Here is a 17025-nt window from a genome sequence, read left to right as displayed (position 1 = left end):
CCTCATTTTACATGGGAGAAAACTGAGACGGACCTTGGTTAAGTGATTTACCCAGAGTCACACAGCTAGTAAGTATGTAAGGACTCTTCATGGCCCCAAGCTCAGGGCTCTCTGTGCATTGTGTCATCTAGCTGCTCTTATGCTTTCTGATTTGACATGGAGATTATCTGTATGGAGTGATTCTGTTAGGGGTTGAACCTATGATTCCATTGGTATAAGGAACTCCCAAGTGAAGAAATACCCTCTACCTCTGCCGCTTAGCATCTACTCTGCAGCTTATAGTCAGAAAGCTTTGCCTAGAACAATGAGAGGTTAATTGTCTTGGCCACGGCCACACAACCAGTAAGTTAGAGGCAGGAGAGCCACTTGTTGATGGCTTCAAAACCAGGTCTAGCCATGAGACAATGAGTTCACTGAGAGGAAGAAATGCCTAAAGATAAGTAGCAGACTAAGGATAGAACCTTGGAGAACACCCACAGTTTGGGGGCTAGACTCAGGGGTTCTTAATTTTGGGTCTATGAACTTAAAAAGATTTTGATGACTATATTTCAGAAAAATGTGTTTTTTGCAATTCTATCTATTCAAATACGTTATTCTGAAACAGAATCATCTTTATCAGACTGCCAAAGAGATGACAATGATGTGACATAGAAAAGGTTAAGAACTGCTGCTATAAAATAGCAAAGCAGCTTCCTTTGTATAAGATGAAATACAGGCATCCTATCATAGAAATTTTCTAGTGTGGATGATACAATACAGTTTCATAGAGAAATATGGGGGGGGGGGGACTACTGCTATAGCAATCAGCCATCTGGAAAATGCAGTCAAAGCAATCACAAGAGGAGAAGGGACCTAGAAAGAAAGAGTTGTCAAATGCCAAAGAAAGATTGAAAAGGATGCCTGTAATCTCAATCATTGGATTGGTCAAAAAATATCACTGACAAACTTCAAGAAAATATTTTCAGTAAGGGAGCAGGAGAGATCACTCCCTATCTGTATTACAAACTAATCTTCCTAAAGTACAACTTTGAAAAGAAATTTAAGTACAAATTTGATGCTATCTTTTTCTTACTCATTTTTTTCATGGCTTTCCATCACCTATTGAATCAATCTGAACTCAGACCACTGAGATCCTCTATAATATATAACTCAAACATATCTTTTGAGATTTCTCTCATAACTTTCCTCTATGTACTCTAAGCTCTAGCTAAACTTGCCATTCTCTAAAAGTGGTTTTTCTTACTCACATAATTTCCTCCAACTAGAATATTCTCCCCAACTATCTCTGCCTATTAAATATGTAAAAGCCTATTTTAAATGCCTTGGGGAGGTAGATGATGAAGTGGATAGAACACTGGCCCTGGAGTCAGAAGGACCTGAGTTCAAACCAGCCTCAGACACTTCTAGCTGTGTGAGCCTGGGCAAGTTACTTAACCCTGTTTGCCTCAGTTCTTCATCTGTAAAAATAGGCTGGAGGAGGAAATGGCAAACCACTTCAGTATCTTTGCCAAGAAAACCCCAGTTGGGGTCATGGAGGGTTGGACACAACTGAAATAACTCAATAATAATACTCCTTCCCAGGCTGATGTGATCTCTCCTACTAAAGTCCATGAAACTTTGAACCTCCATTGTGACACTGATTTTATTCTATCCTGTGTTATTTCTTCTGTATATGTCTTTTGTCTGCCTAAAATTTTCAGTGTCATAGAAGGCATCCTCTAAAAACTCTAAACAAAACAAGGATTCCCTTTAATGGCGAGGTTTTCTCAATGTTCCTATTCAAAAATGACAACGTACTAAATTTCATCTGATCCTGAAACACTACAAGACCTCTTCAATAATATTCAAAGCAATGATGAAAAGAGTAGCTTAGCTAGTCACACAGTAAAATCAAAGTGGATGAAAAAAATATTGACCAACCAAAACATGGAAATGTTCAGGTAATCCATCAAATTAATTGATTGAAATGTAGACCCTGAACAGGCAATATAGAAGAATTTAGCCCAAAATTGAGCAAGAGGAGAAGGGGATGGATTGCATCCGGAAAATTGTATGGATCTTTCAATTATCTCAAACTGCTTACTGCTGTAAAATCTTACTCCCAACATAAAAATTACTCCAGTAATACCATATGATCATGAATCATATAATGCCATGATCTCGAGCGAATTCAAGATAAAAAATAAATCAAAAGACAATGACAGGACACATTATGAGCCTAAGTAATCTATAACACATTACCAACAACATATATCTATGAAATAAAAGACATTACTGACACGTATGACCGGAAAAAAAAAACAGTGAGCTGGCCACATAGCCAGAATGAGAGACAGCAGATGGACAAGTCTAATGAGATGTCTTCATGAAAACAACTTTGAAAAAATAATAGGCACTATACAAATGTAAGTTGTTAGGAATCTAGAAATTTCTAATACATATAGAAGAGAAAGATGAGGACAGTGAATAAGAGACAGAATAAATATAGATGAGTTGCCTCAAATAATTTCCTAGTAGATCAATAGGAAAAAAATCAGATTCTAAAATGTTTGCTAAGTGCAAAAAGTCATACAGATGTTAAACTGTAATGACCACTTCTACTCCTCCTTTACCAGAGTTCACTTCTGCTGGTAGGATGGTTCTGAAATGCTGCTTGTTGTTCAAACTGTAAAAGAAAGCATATATAGAGGCATACAGAGAAATCTTCTTTTCAGGCTCTCTAGAAGCCCCATGCTTTGTTCAGCTCCTAGCATTATACCTGGCACATAATATATGCTTAGTGAATATTAGCTGGATGAATGAATTTATGTATTGCTAGAGATCACATTTCCAATCCATATGAACTAAAATAGATGAAACTAGGCTGATCCTCATGTCAAGAATGTCATGTCTAGGTTGAAGTAGTATGGTTGAAAAAGTATTTTGAACCCAGGAAGGAAAGATAAAGTATCTACTACCTCCTTTCCTCTCCTTCTGGAGCTTTTCAATCTTTTTTTTTTCTTTTTGAAAGTCATTTTCATTATGAACTTCTTTAACTTTACAATAAAATATTTCAATCTAAGCTATTTACAACATTTAAAATATATTTTAAAGAAGACAAAAGATTCTTCATCTTTATAAGTTTTGTTTTGATGAGTGATTTGACAGTTTAGGGAGATTTTATTTAAGCATTTAGAGAATATCGATTGAGAAGGGAAAGGAATAATAATAATATCTGACACATGATGTTTCAGGGTCTGCAAAGCACTTAACAGACTTTAATTCACTTGAATGCCCCAACTACCTTCTGAGGTAGTACTAAACGTATCATCCCATTTTATAGATGAGGACATTTAGAGGTTAACAATTTTACCCATGGAATGAAAAATAGAAATTGTTACTCATATAGTTAAAAGTGGAAACAACTGCATTCAGGAATACTTTCCTTCCCATAATGCAGATTCTTTTGCTTCCTCTTTTAGTCCTTTCTTGTTTCTCTTCCTTTCTGCCTCAATCTTTTCCCTTTTCTCCTTTCTCCTTTCTCCTTCCCTTAATCATTTCCCCTTTTTTCCTCCTTCCTTTCTCCATCTTCTTTCCTTTCCAGAGACTGTCATGTGAACAGGGACCAGTGAAAGTAGAGATTTAATTGTTCTAAATTATTTTTGATAACTAGAACATCAAAATGTTATTTCATGAGCCATAGAAATGGTGCAGCATTAAAAATCCCTTTTATGATATGTTACTCCTTGCAATGAGATTCACTTGTACTTGACAAGCACCTATCAGCTAATTAGTCGTATCATGTGTCCATAGAAAGGTACAGATGTCCATTCCTTACTATCCTGCCCAGTCATTGTTTTTCTTCCACTGAGATAAAGAACTTGAAATAACTTTGGCCAACATTAGAACTAAATGGCCATCTCACATCTGCCTGCACAGACCTGAATCAGATACAAAATGGCTCTTGTACTCTGAGGTTAATGTGAGATGTAAGATCTGTTTCTTCTCACAAACCACAATCACTTTAAAAAAACTCTCCATCCCCATTTCAGCCATTTTGCCTTTTCACTGTAGCCAGCTGATTAGCAGAAGAAAAGAATGTCATGTCAGACTAAATCTTGCTCAATGACCACACAGAGCAACCATTGCAAAGTCAAACAACTGACAATATTGGGACAAAACTTACATCAAATCCAACTCAAAGTGAGTGTAACAATAGGTCAAAATGACCCTCATCTTACTTGGGGAGGTGGGGAGAAGTATTATCTAGTTTTCACATTTACGATATCAAGGATAGAAAGAAAGGAGTCAGGAGACTTTGGGCAGAGCTCCATCTTTCTCATGGGATACCTCAGTGGTCAGGCATCAGAGGATGTCCTCAAGAATCAAAGGGCAGGGGAGCAATCTGAGCTGGATTGTTATCATTCAGTGGGCTTAATCCATAGGAACATAGAAGCTGGACAGGAGATTCAAGATCATCTAACCTGACACCCTTTAGTTTTCAAATGAGAAACCAGGCCCTGGCATCTCAAGCATGTCCTTTGTCTCCACGCTCTAGGTATACTGGAGCAGCTCAAACCTACTTGAGCCAATTGTTAAATTGAGTTAAAAGAGTGGCATGACTCATACTTCACTTACTAGTTAAAGATGCTGAGAAGTAAAATTGGGGAAAGTAACAGATTTCTCTCCAAAAAGCTCACACTCAGAAATTGGTAAACATTCCAAATCAGGGCTTGATTTACTGCTTTGAGATTGTCCAGACTTAAGAAGAGTATGAAGAAAAGGTTATTGATGCAGATTATACTTAAAAGAGTGGCATGCATTTTGAAGAATCAATTGTAAAACATTTACTAGCATGTTTCTGTCTAACCCAACAAATAGGTTTGGGTCATCCCCCCTCAACGTGAAACAAGAACTTAGTGAGTAGCCCCAGAGAGATTTGAGTTTTGAAATGGGACATGAGGATTTTATTCTGGTTAATAGATCTATCTGGTGCAATGCTGAGGAGCACCAGAAAATCTGATGTCACCTACATGGATACTTAAGAGACAAGGTCCAGGTGATAGCTTGGGAAATAAGTGAAGGAATGAGACCCACATTTTCAGACACAACCAATAAAATGCAAATTTGTTTTGCTTCACTCTGCTTGGGGGGAAGTGTGGCCTAAGGATGGCCTCTAAGCCAGGAGCACTTGGGTATAAGCCCTGCCTCCGATGCATACTAGCCCTGGGTAAGTGACTTAATTCTCTGCGCGCAAAGGCAACTCTCGAAGACTGTAAGTTGCAGAGAAGGTACCCATCTGCATTGGTTCAGGAATTTCCTTAGCTGAGAGTTGCCTATGCCAATGATATTGAAGGTCTAGTCCTTATCCCCATATTTATTTATAACAAAGAAGGTGATCTTTATAAGTGGGGAAAAAAAGAAAATCAATGAAGCATATAAAAATACAAAAGAAAAGAGGAGAAAGAATTTCAGAAGGGGACATAGACAAAAAGGGCCATGTAAGTCCTTAAAATAATACATAAAATTAGTTATACGTGATAGATTCATGGTTTCACAATTCATTCCTCTTTTTCTGGCCTTTGAATATGGAAATGCTCATGTTCGTTAATGACTATTAAGTTTATAATTTTAAAAATGTTTTAAAAGTCACTGTAAAATGGAAAATAAGTGAAGGGTAGGGAGAACCTGCTTTTAACAACTGAATAATGTAGGTAAGTTCAACAAGACAAAATAAAATGTGTCAAGGAGAAAAGTAAGCCTTATAGGAGTAGAAATCTTCAGGATTGTCAAAGAAAGCAAAAGTAAGGTCAATAAAAGATGGCCCAAGCCCCAGGAGTGATCTTTTGAGTGTCAGATTCCTCCTCTTCAAAGAAATTAGAGCAGCTACAGAGAATATCCCAGAGTCATAAGAAACAACCTGAGGCTTATACATTCAGATAAAGACCAGGAATTAGATTCTGAGAGATTTAAGATCCCACCATTACTGGGAGCAAAGCCAAGCCAACCACACCTCAGGCTAGAAAACCAGAATATCTCTGTTCAGTAGCCAAGCCAATTCAGAAAACTGTGTTCTTTTCCCTAAAGCTTTGTCTTTCTTGCTACTCCATCCTTTCACACATAACCCTCTCTGTAGTTTTGATGCTTTTCACTTGTCTTAGTTTTTTAGAATTACCCTTCTAAACCTTCTAGTTTTATATGGAAAGAAGCAGTGTTTCCACACATGGCACAGCAGAGTTAGGAATCAGTACTATGGTGTTGGCAGTGCCTGGACCCTCTCCAAAACGAACAGAAGTCAAGGGAGTAGAGTTATCAAGGGTGTGTGTGTGTGTGTGTGTGTGTGTGTGTGTGTGTGTGTGTTTGCATTTGGGGAGGGGGAAGAGAATTGAGGAGGAATAAAGTAGGGATTGGCTGTGGGGACAGGAGTTCCCATGTGACAGACTCATACTTCACTTACTAGGTAAAGATGCTGAGAAGTAGAATTGGGCAAAGTGACAGATTTCACTCCAAAAAGCAAATGGTATAAATCAAATAGCTAAAATATATAAAGCATTTTTCAGGCTTTAAAGCACTGTATAAATGCTAGCTATTATTGTTATTGTTAATAAAGTCACTTTAGCAACAAAAGTCTGCTGTTCATCTTTGAGACATTTAATATGAACTTGAATTAGCAAAGATCTTAGATGGAAGTTACCAGTTTATCTATGCCTATTGACCATGATATCTCAGCATTAACTAGGAGTTACTGACATGTACAAACTGCATGGTCAAGTTCCACATTTCTAGCTAACCAGAGAAAATGCATGGAGGTAGAAAGAAGAATGAGCCCAAATCCTAAAAACTTGGTTTTTAGTTCTGGCTCTGTAAAAATCCATCTCTCTATGCTTCACTTTCCTCTTCTGTAAAATGAAAAGAATACCATCTGACCTACCAGCCTCACATGATGATCATGAAAATGAAATTATGAGTTGTGTTAAGAGCCCTCACCAATATAAAGTATGATAATACCATTTTTCTTTTATCAGAACTCTGATTTCATCCATGAAGGAAACTCCCATTGAGTAATTTTCACTACCAATGCCATGCAGAGGAATACCTCTTCTGCAACTTTTAGGATTAGAGAGTAGTCTAGGGTAATAAGACAGCAAATTGATGGCCCAGATTCACATAGGTAGCCAGTATGTGTCAGAGCAGGGACCTGAGCCCAGGCTTTCCTGGTTTTGAAGCCAGTTCTATTTAATTATAGATATATTGGTTATATCTGTATATCATATGGAACATATTTTATATATCACATATCCATTATGCCTATGTTTAATTTAGATCCATATAGATCCATAAATCTATATGTTACAGGATACATAGATTTATATAGGTCAGCCCTATCTCATACTTCCTTGATATAGGTCCCATATAATAATACTATTACAAACAGTTATAATCCTGTGTATGCAAATTAAAGTGCTGGTTGGATGACTATAGGATTATCGAGTTCAGAGCTAGAAAAGAATCATCTAGTCTAGGGGTTGGCAAACTATGGCCTGAGCACCTGCTGGCTAAGAACATCTTTTTTTAAAAAAACGTTTTTCAATACACCAGCTCAGTACCAAAGCAGGAGGTAAGCCTGGCCATCCCTTGATTTTATAGGCAAGGAAACCGAAGACTAGAGAAGAGAAGTGATGTGTCTGAGGTCATCCAGGTGGTAGTAAGTCACATAGATGGGAGGTTAAACCTCTTCTGACTTTAAATCCAGTGCTTTTCCCATTATATGCTGATCCTAAGCATAGTACTTAAATCATGTTTATTTTGAGGTATATGGTGGATGTTGCATTATAAATAAGGAATTATGAAAGAGTCCTGGAGTAAAGGACATTGTCAAATAAATTATAAATAAAAAAGTTGGACCGGTCACATGGTAAAGAGAAGAGTGACCAGACTATTGCAGTAGTGTCTTTACTAGGTCGAGAGAAAGTGAAGGTCTGAGCTCTTTGGATCCTGCCCCCACCACACACCTCTCTACCTCCTAATCACATGGTGAACTGTTATGAGAGGGTAGGAACTAGAGTTACACGGGATGGGCAGGCGTGAGTTGCAATCAGCGTCTTTTGAGGGAACACCTGAATTAAGCACCAGGTTCACTTGAGTATTGGAGTATGTACATACATGTACATATATATATATATGTATATGTATATGTATGTATGTATGTATATATTCTAGCATGAGGGCCATTTTCATATAGGGGACAGAGCACTTTTCTCAGTATCAAGAAGACCCAGAGTCAAGGCTGTATTATCATGGGAAAGTCACACTCTCTCAGTGCAGCAGGCAGCTGTCCAAGTCTATAAGTATGTGGTGCATTGGAATGAGCATTGGATTTAGAGGGAGAAGAACTAAGTTCAAAGTCTATCTTTTACTCTTTCTGCCTGAGTAAATTTAAACTGTTTCCTTATCTGTAAAATACAGGGTTTGTACTAAACAACTTAAAAGTTCCCTTCCAACTCTAATACAATGATACCATGATCTTAAGTTATAGACAAGTTACTAACATGCATCAATGGAGGGAGTTTCCATACCTGGAGTTCTTCACTCCAATAAAACTGCAGGTCTGGAACAAGAAAAAATATGTGTGCATTTTTACAGAAGGTTATTTTCTTCTTTTCCAAAAATCTATTTCATTTACATTCCAAAGAATCTCCATGTACATTGAGAAGCAACACAGCTTATGTTATTTGCACATTATGCCCTAGCAGCTGAATGTTTAACTCGCATTATACATAGCATAAGAGAGAATAAAGTTGGCACGATTGCTTCAGAATAACTCTATGGGAGGGAGCAACATCAAGGCTTTTATCCAAAGAACTTTACAATTAAGAAATTGTAATTATAGCTCCTACTCAAAACTTATGCACTGTTGTAATTGTTCTCACTCTAAAAAAAGTTATGTATGTAGATTAAATTATGATCTTAAAAAAAAAACTTGGTTTGTAATGTGACTAGGGGAAAGCAATGGAATTTAATGCATAAATCCAAAGTGTAAAATCAAGTTTTATAGTTTGGGACAACGTTCAAAGTACTTATTAGTTCCATATTCGTATCATAGAATTGTATGGCTCAATGGGCCAACAAGGCATTGAGTAACATTCTCCTTAGTTCAGATATTGATTGAAAATAATAGCTTAGAACAAGACTTCAAAGAGGTTAATTTCACAAAGTATGTTAGCATCTGAAACTTTTGAACTTAAGACAATGGACACAAGCCTCTCTTTATCTTTATAGCATTTCAAATGTTCACAGGCTAATGGATAAAGAGCTGAATGGCATTAATACTCATTCACTTAACATTTAACAGCAATAATCAGAGTCAGGATACCTGGGTTCAAGTCTCAGCTCTTGCCATGTGTGACTTTAGACAGATCATTTCAGCTTTATGATTTTCATCTATAAAATGAGAGAATAGGATTAGATAATCTCATGATCTCTCCTGATCATGACACACACAGCTAAAGAGAAGGATGCCTGGGAGCTGACCAATTTAATTTTTTTTTTTTTGCATTGACACTCATAGTTCCTGTCTGGAGAAGAATACTATCCAATGTATTCAAGAATAGATTAAAATTTATCTCCTCATTAATCTTATGTATTCTATCTATCAAGACTTTTCTATTAACTGGCATACCCATAATACTGTAATACAGGGAAAATTAGGAACCCCTGAGAAACCCCTAGCTACTGACAAGTACCCCCAGAAAGAATGGACTCAGATATCTTTGGCATTTAGCAAACCCCCTGGGACTCCCTGACTCCACCAAGGAATGTCAATAGATAGGACCATCCCACTGAAGGATAACCTGGCAGACCCTGTCTAGCAGATATCCCTGGGGCTCCGTGACTCCACCAAGGAATGTAAATGAGATTATCCCACTAGTACGATAACCTGACTGAATCTTTTGATCAGCCAGGACCTTTGTTCCTGTTTCCCTGCCCTGTACCCCCACATATCCTATATAAGCCAAGCCATCACCCCAACACATCGCCATTGATTTGTGGTGCAGTACCCCAATGGCCGCCGGCTAATAAATTCTCCACTTAAAACTTATACTCTGTGGTGTGTCTCGCTCACTTCTGGTACAACAAGACAATGATAATTAGCATTCACAATGATGACCCAAAGGTGCTATTAAATCCTGGAGTGCCTTCTATTCAGAGAATTCAAGGCAGCAAGGGATTAGAAGGTAGGAGAGAGTAGAAGACAGTGTAGAGCGGAATTATTTCATTATAAGGTCAAGAGAGGGAAGAGAAGAAAGTAAAGTCAGAGCAGAGGTACCTGAAAAAATACTGATATTGGAAGTTTCAAGATGAGTGAATAGTTTTAGGAAGGGTGAGATACAGGGAAGATGAATTGATCAGAAGTTTTGGTCATTTTGATGGAGGGATGTCAGGTTCTTTTTTTTTTTAACCAAGGAAGTGAAACACTTGAAGATAATGGTGAAATCCAAGGAATGACCATCCCTGGTCATGACTTAAGAGATCTTGGGATATGAGGGACTGAAGAACTGGGAGGTTAGGGTGAGTGAGAGAGCATTAATATGAACATTGAAGCCTCCTTTTATAAGAGCAGAAGATGGAGAATCTAAGAAAATAATAAGCTACATGTTGAATGCTTTGATAAAAGAAGGGGATTGAGCTGAATAAACACAATGATATATACAGGAAGAAAAATGTTGATAGCATGAGCTTCCAAAAGAGAATGTATTGGCTAAGGGATAGTCTGGAAGTGATGGTGGAGAATAAGTAGTATTATGACCCCCTTCAGGATCAATGTGTTAAGGGATTTAAGAGAAGGTACAGACAATATTAGAGAAGATGACCACAGCTGAAATGTAATCTGGTGATGCCATGTCTCAGTGAATGCAAATAAATGGAAGGAATATGAAAGGAAGAGTTTCAGAATAGGGGAGTTTATTCATCATGGCATGGGAATTCCAGAGGGACACAGAAGGCAGAGTTAGAATGGGACATGAATGAGGTTTGGCTGAAGGTGATGGGGAATGAGAAAATGAGAGACAGGAGATAGTTTACACCAAGGTAGCTGACATTATTATATTGCATTGATAAATGTAAAGCACTTTGCAAACAAGCTTATGATGTGGATACTACAGGTATACATGTTTTGAATTGAGGAACTGAGGCTAAGAAAAGTTAAAGTACTAGTCCAGAGTCACACATCTAGTAAATGATGGAGGTAGGATTCAAATCCAAGTCTTCCTTACTCTTTCCATAATTCATTCTTTAACAAGGACATTTTTAAACAATTATGAGCAGATATAATCTGTATGTGAGGAAAATTAATTTGGTAGTAGTATGAAGGATAAATTGGAGAGCATAGGGGATGGAAGTAGGAGAAAAGAAGGGAAATGAAATGAATAAGCATTTATTAAGCACCTACTGTTTGCCAGGCATTGTGCTAAGTGATTTTACAAACCACTTGATAGGTAGGGATGATGAGGGCACAGTCTCTGGGACCTGAACCTACTCTCCTTGAATCTTCCCACTCAACCTAGCCTTGGCCTGAGGCTATAACCATTAAGCCCAAATGCCTACCTTGCCCAGTCCTCTATTGTCCAGCTGTTTCCCACCCTTAATCCTGTTTCCCATCCTTAATCCTGATCAAAATATCTATACCCTAGCTCTGTTACCCCAGCCCTTTATGGTCTGTCATTTCCATATAGCCTTCAGCTATTTCCCCCACCCTGGAGTCTGACCTCATCCCAGTCCCTTCAGGCTCCTCCTTAGACTCCTCCTTAAGTCCTTCCCTAGACCCCTCCTCTGGCCACCCCAGACCACCCCTCAATCCCTCCCACAACCTTTGTGTATAAAATCTCCATCTTGCCTCCATGAAGATGGTCAGAACCAATCTAGCTCAGATTGGTCTGGCCCACTTTCCTTACAGGTGTCGCAAGGGGTGGGATGTCGGGGGCAGGCCTATGTGGCTAACTCTTAATAAACTTTATCTTTTCCCTTGGCTGAGAAAGCTTGAGTCGAATTCTTTCGGCAGGACCTGGTGTGTCGGTATTTTGGGGTGTCGAGCACCTCTCATCCCAAACCCTCATCAGGGAGGTCAATTAAGAAGCTGCTATAATAAATAATAGAGGTGAGTAGCAATGAGAGTCTGTACTAAAATTATTATAGTGGGAAAGCTGTTGTTGTTCATCCTTCCATCCTGAAGAGGACCAATGACATCACAGGGGTGATGTCTTGATTTGTGGGCAAATTGAATTTAAGCAAGGCAGAGCTGCACAGTCATCAACTTTACTGTCTCCTCCAGAGTCATTGACAAGATAAAAGTCAAGACAACTGGTGATGGCCCAGGGTAACCTTGACCTTTCTAAATTAAGGTCTTTTCCAGGTCTCAATTTGTCTGAAGCAATACCCATTCAATGACTAAGGATTAGGTAAGAATTGAGACAAAAGATGGCCTAGTTTATCATGAGAAAACTATCAATTTGGGAGGGCAAGACCCTCCAAAAACAGAAAACAGTTGCTATTTACATTCATTCTAAGCCATCAAAATCTAAACAATGAGCAACAAAAGCTTGGGCTAGGCCTTATTATTGGCCATTCAGTGAAATCTAGAGCTATTAGGGTTTAAAGATATAGTCAGGTAGCTTCATTTGAATCACAATGGACTTTTAAAAAGCATGTTTTTTCAGAGCTATATTTCAAGAAATCCTAAATGAAAACTGTGCAGGACAAAAAGTAAATGATCCCAGCTTTAAAAAAAAGATAAAAATAATTTTTTAAAAAAAAATCTAGTTCCCAAACCCCAACATATCTTACAATATATGAACAACCAAAAATTATATTCCTCTAGACAGAACCTTGTAGTGGGAATAGAAAATTGGGAGAAGGATTTCTAGATATACCACAGAGACAATCAACAGGCCTCAGCAAGTGGTTGGATATGCCAGATGGAGAAGAATGAGTCAAAAAACAAAAAAACACAAGTTTCAAGCACTAGTCACTAGGTGAAGAATGGCATTTGATAAGATGGAATTGTATTGATTCTCCCCACACCCATGTAGATCATTCATGTCCAATCCATGTCTTCTTATCTTATTTTTTGGAAAATTTTCCTGATAGGATCTCCCAATGTACTGGGGGGAGAAGTGCACTTTTAGATTTTTTAATATGGGATCAGGATCATTGACTTAGAGCTAAAAGGCTAGAAGACCATAAGAGACCACGATAGTCTGATCTTTTCATTTTACAGATAAGAAAACTGAGGCTAGAAAGTTTAAAGCGACTTGCACACTTACGTAGTCAAAAAGTGACAGAACTGAGATGTGAATCCAGGTCCCCAGATTCTAAATTAAGCACTTTGCCTACTGTATCACTTTGCTTTTCAGTATAAGAGGTACAGAATTCAAATTGCCAGTTATTTCTCATAATCATTGCATGACCTGCCCAACTGTTTTTCCAATCATATAGTTCCTTGATGATAGCATTATATCACTTCTTATATATGCTCATCATGGTTGGCAATATGCTGTAGCTAAATCACGCCAACCATACATCTGCCATTTCTGGAGCTGCAGAAAAAGTTAAATGACTTGTCTAAGAATCACGTGAAATAGGAATGATATAAGGACAATTTCAGTCCAAATTTCCAAGGTAGGGTGGGAGCATAGGGAATATACATTATATTCTTAGTACACACAACATATTCTTAAGTAAAAATATATGGGCTGCTTAAAAATTTTATAGATTCATAGGATTTGGAGCTAGAAGGGACCTTAGATATCATCTAGTCTAATTCCATCCTTCTAGAAACTAAGAAGTTGACACCCAGTGAGGTTATGTAATTTGTCTAATGTCACAAGGAAAGGGAAGAGACTAAATTTGAATCCAGGTCCTCTGACTCTAATTCAGTGAAATATCGACCATGTGGCCGTGCTTTTTTTTTTTCTAAATAAAATGCTTTTTTTTATACACTGTGTGGATCTAGATTGGATTCAGAAGAGGCCTCCAAAAAGACTTTTCCAAACAAGTGCTAAGTATTTTACTAGTAGGGTATGAGGAAGGTCTAGCAAGTTATTGTTTTAGCTGGGCTCCCAGATATCGGTGCCAGCTCAGACTTTTCTTCCTATGCCATTTTCTCTCTTCTGTGACTCAGTCAATTACCTATTACCTTCAATTTTCCCCTGCCCTATATTAAACTCATTGAATGAAACAAATATACTATTAATCATTTCAACTTTAGTATGAACTTAAGACAATGTGCCGTCCTTACCTTCTTTACTTATCTCCTAACTCTTATGCCTAACTAAGGAATGGAAGACTTTACACTATTCAAAAAATTTCACATGTCATTCACTAGAGAGGAAAGATGTCAGATAAGAAGGAAGCCCTTCTTTGGCCCCCTAAAATTATAGTGTGTAATAACATCCTAAATTATTACTTTGGCCAAGTAAGGGTCAAAAAGAAATGAGACAACAGATAAGGAGGATGGGAAAGGCTGGTGTTACAATTTTACGAATATACTCTAATCTCAATCCTGACTGCAAAAGTGACCCCTTTGCACCCTCTTTTTTTTCCATCTTTGAGGGATCAGACACAAGTCTGATCACAAATCAATGGAGATATCAAACACTGAAATTTGTAAGATCTACTTGTGTGACTCCAGTCTCTTATAAAGAGAAGGAATACCTTGAAGAAACCTCTGGGACTACAATATAACCGCCTTCATAACCTAGAGAAATTCACTTCAATGTCATCTCCTCAATGTAATCATAAAATCACTCCTAAATAAGGAAAATTCAGGAAGAGCCTGCCATATCTCCTCCAAATGGGTTTCTCTGCATGATCCCAAACAAAAATTATATAAGGTCTAATAATTCTGGTCTTGCAGAGGTACTACAGACTCTCAGCCTGACTCACTTAATCATATGCTACAAGATCGGTCTAGATTTCACCTCTGAATCACTGCACAGTTTGTGTATACAGAAGAGTTATTGTCAGGGCAGGGCTTTCATCTCAGAGTAATCACAGTGACTGTCTTTTGTGCATATTCACTGATAGGAAGTTATTCAAATATTCCTACTCTTTGGGCATTCTTAGAAAAAAGATCAGAGTGCAGGTAATGATTTATATCCTAAGAGCTAGGCACCCATGGGAAGGTCTTAGTTGGGTTGTTTGTTTTTGTTTTGTTTTTTTAAGTCATGGAGATTTTAAAAATCATACCCAATGTCATTTTTCCCGCCAACCCAAAGATTAGTTTGTGCCACTGGAATTTCCATTGCACTGGAAAACCTAACGCAAATAGTTTTGTGTACTGAAGTGTAACACAATCTAGGGGGGAAGGGGAAGGAGAAAGAAGAGGAAAGACCATTAATTCTATTGAATGGACAAAGAAGGACAGATGGAAGCAATATGAAATGTATCACTTTGCCATATGCGGAACAAACAGATTCTCAATACAAAAGAGCTATTTAAAGATATGTTACTTTAAAGTTAAAAAAAAGCATCAAACTCCAAATATCTACAGAAAACGATGCTGAACACAGTAGTGACAAAGCAGATGGCCCATATGTCGAGAAAGGCTGCTTACGTTTTCTCTGTTGCTGTTCTTTAAAGTCATTCCCCTCTGTGCTGTAGTCAAGTTACCAAAATAAACATGAATTCTAATATCCTTCCTAAGCATGGACATGCTGTGTTCTTTTTCAATGTGACCATCACTCTCAGGAAACTTAACTGGTTTGAGAACTGCATAGGAGACTGGTGTCACTAAAAAAGAGAATCTTAATGAATAAGAGTGACCTTACCACTTCTGGGAGCAGCCTTGTTGAAAGGTCATGGATGGCTTTGACCACTATACATACAGATGATAGAAGGAATATCACCCCCAAGATCACACAGGCTCTGCAAAGAAACAAGAGTTTGAGAATCTTAATTTGGAATATACCACCCTACAAAGGCATTAGTACAATCAACAATGATGATGAAAAGGATAAAGAGAGTAATTCTGAAAAGTTTATGGCTCACTAATTTCCCACTGAGGATGCAGACAATTCCAGAGTTCCCAGGAAGGCAAAAATTTAGAGTCAAAAGGTACCTTGTACAGCTTCCAGTTCAATACCTTCATTTTACAGTTGAGAAAATTGAAACTCACGAGAGTAAAGTGACTTTCCCAAGGTCATACGTTGAGTAAGTAGCTAGGTATATATTCAGACCCAGGCCTTTGTACTATATAAATGGTACTCCATGGAATATACTTTTATTAAGCACCTGCTATGCACTAGGCACTGAGCAAAGTGCTTTCCATATATCATTTCATTTGAACCTCAAATCAACTCCATAAAGTAGCTGTTATTATGATCTTCATTTTATAATGGAGGAAACTGAAGCAAACAGAGGTTAAGTGACTTGCCCAGGATTGCACAGCTCATAAGTACTTGAGGCTAGATTTGAATTCACATCTGCCTGACTCCAGACCCAAATCTCTATCCAATGTGCCACCTCTGTTACAACATGGCTACCTGATAATTAACTTTCAATTAGACGCATGGACTAACCATTAAAAATCACTACAAAGTGAAAAGCACTCAAGGAGCTTCAATAAATTCACAAAGCCCATGAATGTCAAGAATAGAATGAACTTCCAAAGATTATCCCCCACCTTGCAAAAGAACACTTGAATCTATCCAAACCAGACGCAATCTATACTTTGCATCTATTATTGTGATGAAGCACTTGATTTAAGGTAAGTGGAGCCCAGTATGTTCCTTTGCTTTTTTAACTGTGCATTCCCTACACAATCCTTAAAGCAATAAGATAAAAAAAAAGTCAAGTAAACCACTATGAACAAGTCTAGACAGTTGGGCTCTCTCATGTCTGGCACTCACTTTTGGTATGTGTATCCTACAGGAAGGGTTAGTGTTTCATCATGTGATTGACAAATAAACAAAGAATACTAAAAGGGACTATATGGAGCCAATGTATGATGTGATTTGCCAAAACACACTCAAGAATTTAGACATTTAAAAG

General features: G+C 37.8%; 1 protein-coding gene across 2 annotated transcripts in view; it reads right to left on the bottom strand.

Moving 5' to 3' along the window:
* Positions 1-17025, bottom strand: part of TMEM163 (transmembrane protein 163) — a 411947-nt gene that overhangs the window by 58966 nt on the left and 335956 nt on the right. For both annotated transcript variants that reach the window (XM_036744571.1, XM_036744570.1), the window contains exon 5: positions 15804-15900. In XM_036744571.1, the coding sequence (XP_036600466.1) occupies positions 15804-15900 (97 nt within the window). The remainder of the gene's footprint in view (positions 1-15803; positions 15901-17025) is intronic.

Source organism: Trichosurus vulpecula, chromosome 2, assembly GCF_011100635.1.
Source record: "Trichosurus vulpecula isolate mTriVul1 chromosome 2, mTriVul1.pri, whole genome shotgun sequence".
In the NCBI taxonomy this organism is placed as follows: domain Eukaryota; kingdom Metazoa; phylum Chordata; class Mammalia; order Diprotodontia; family Phalangeridae; genus Trichosurus; species Trichosurus vulpecula.
Note: the sequence above shows the minus strand (reverse complement) of the source record. Positions and strands in the feature narration are given on the sequence as shown.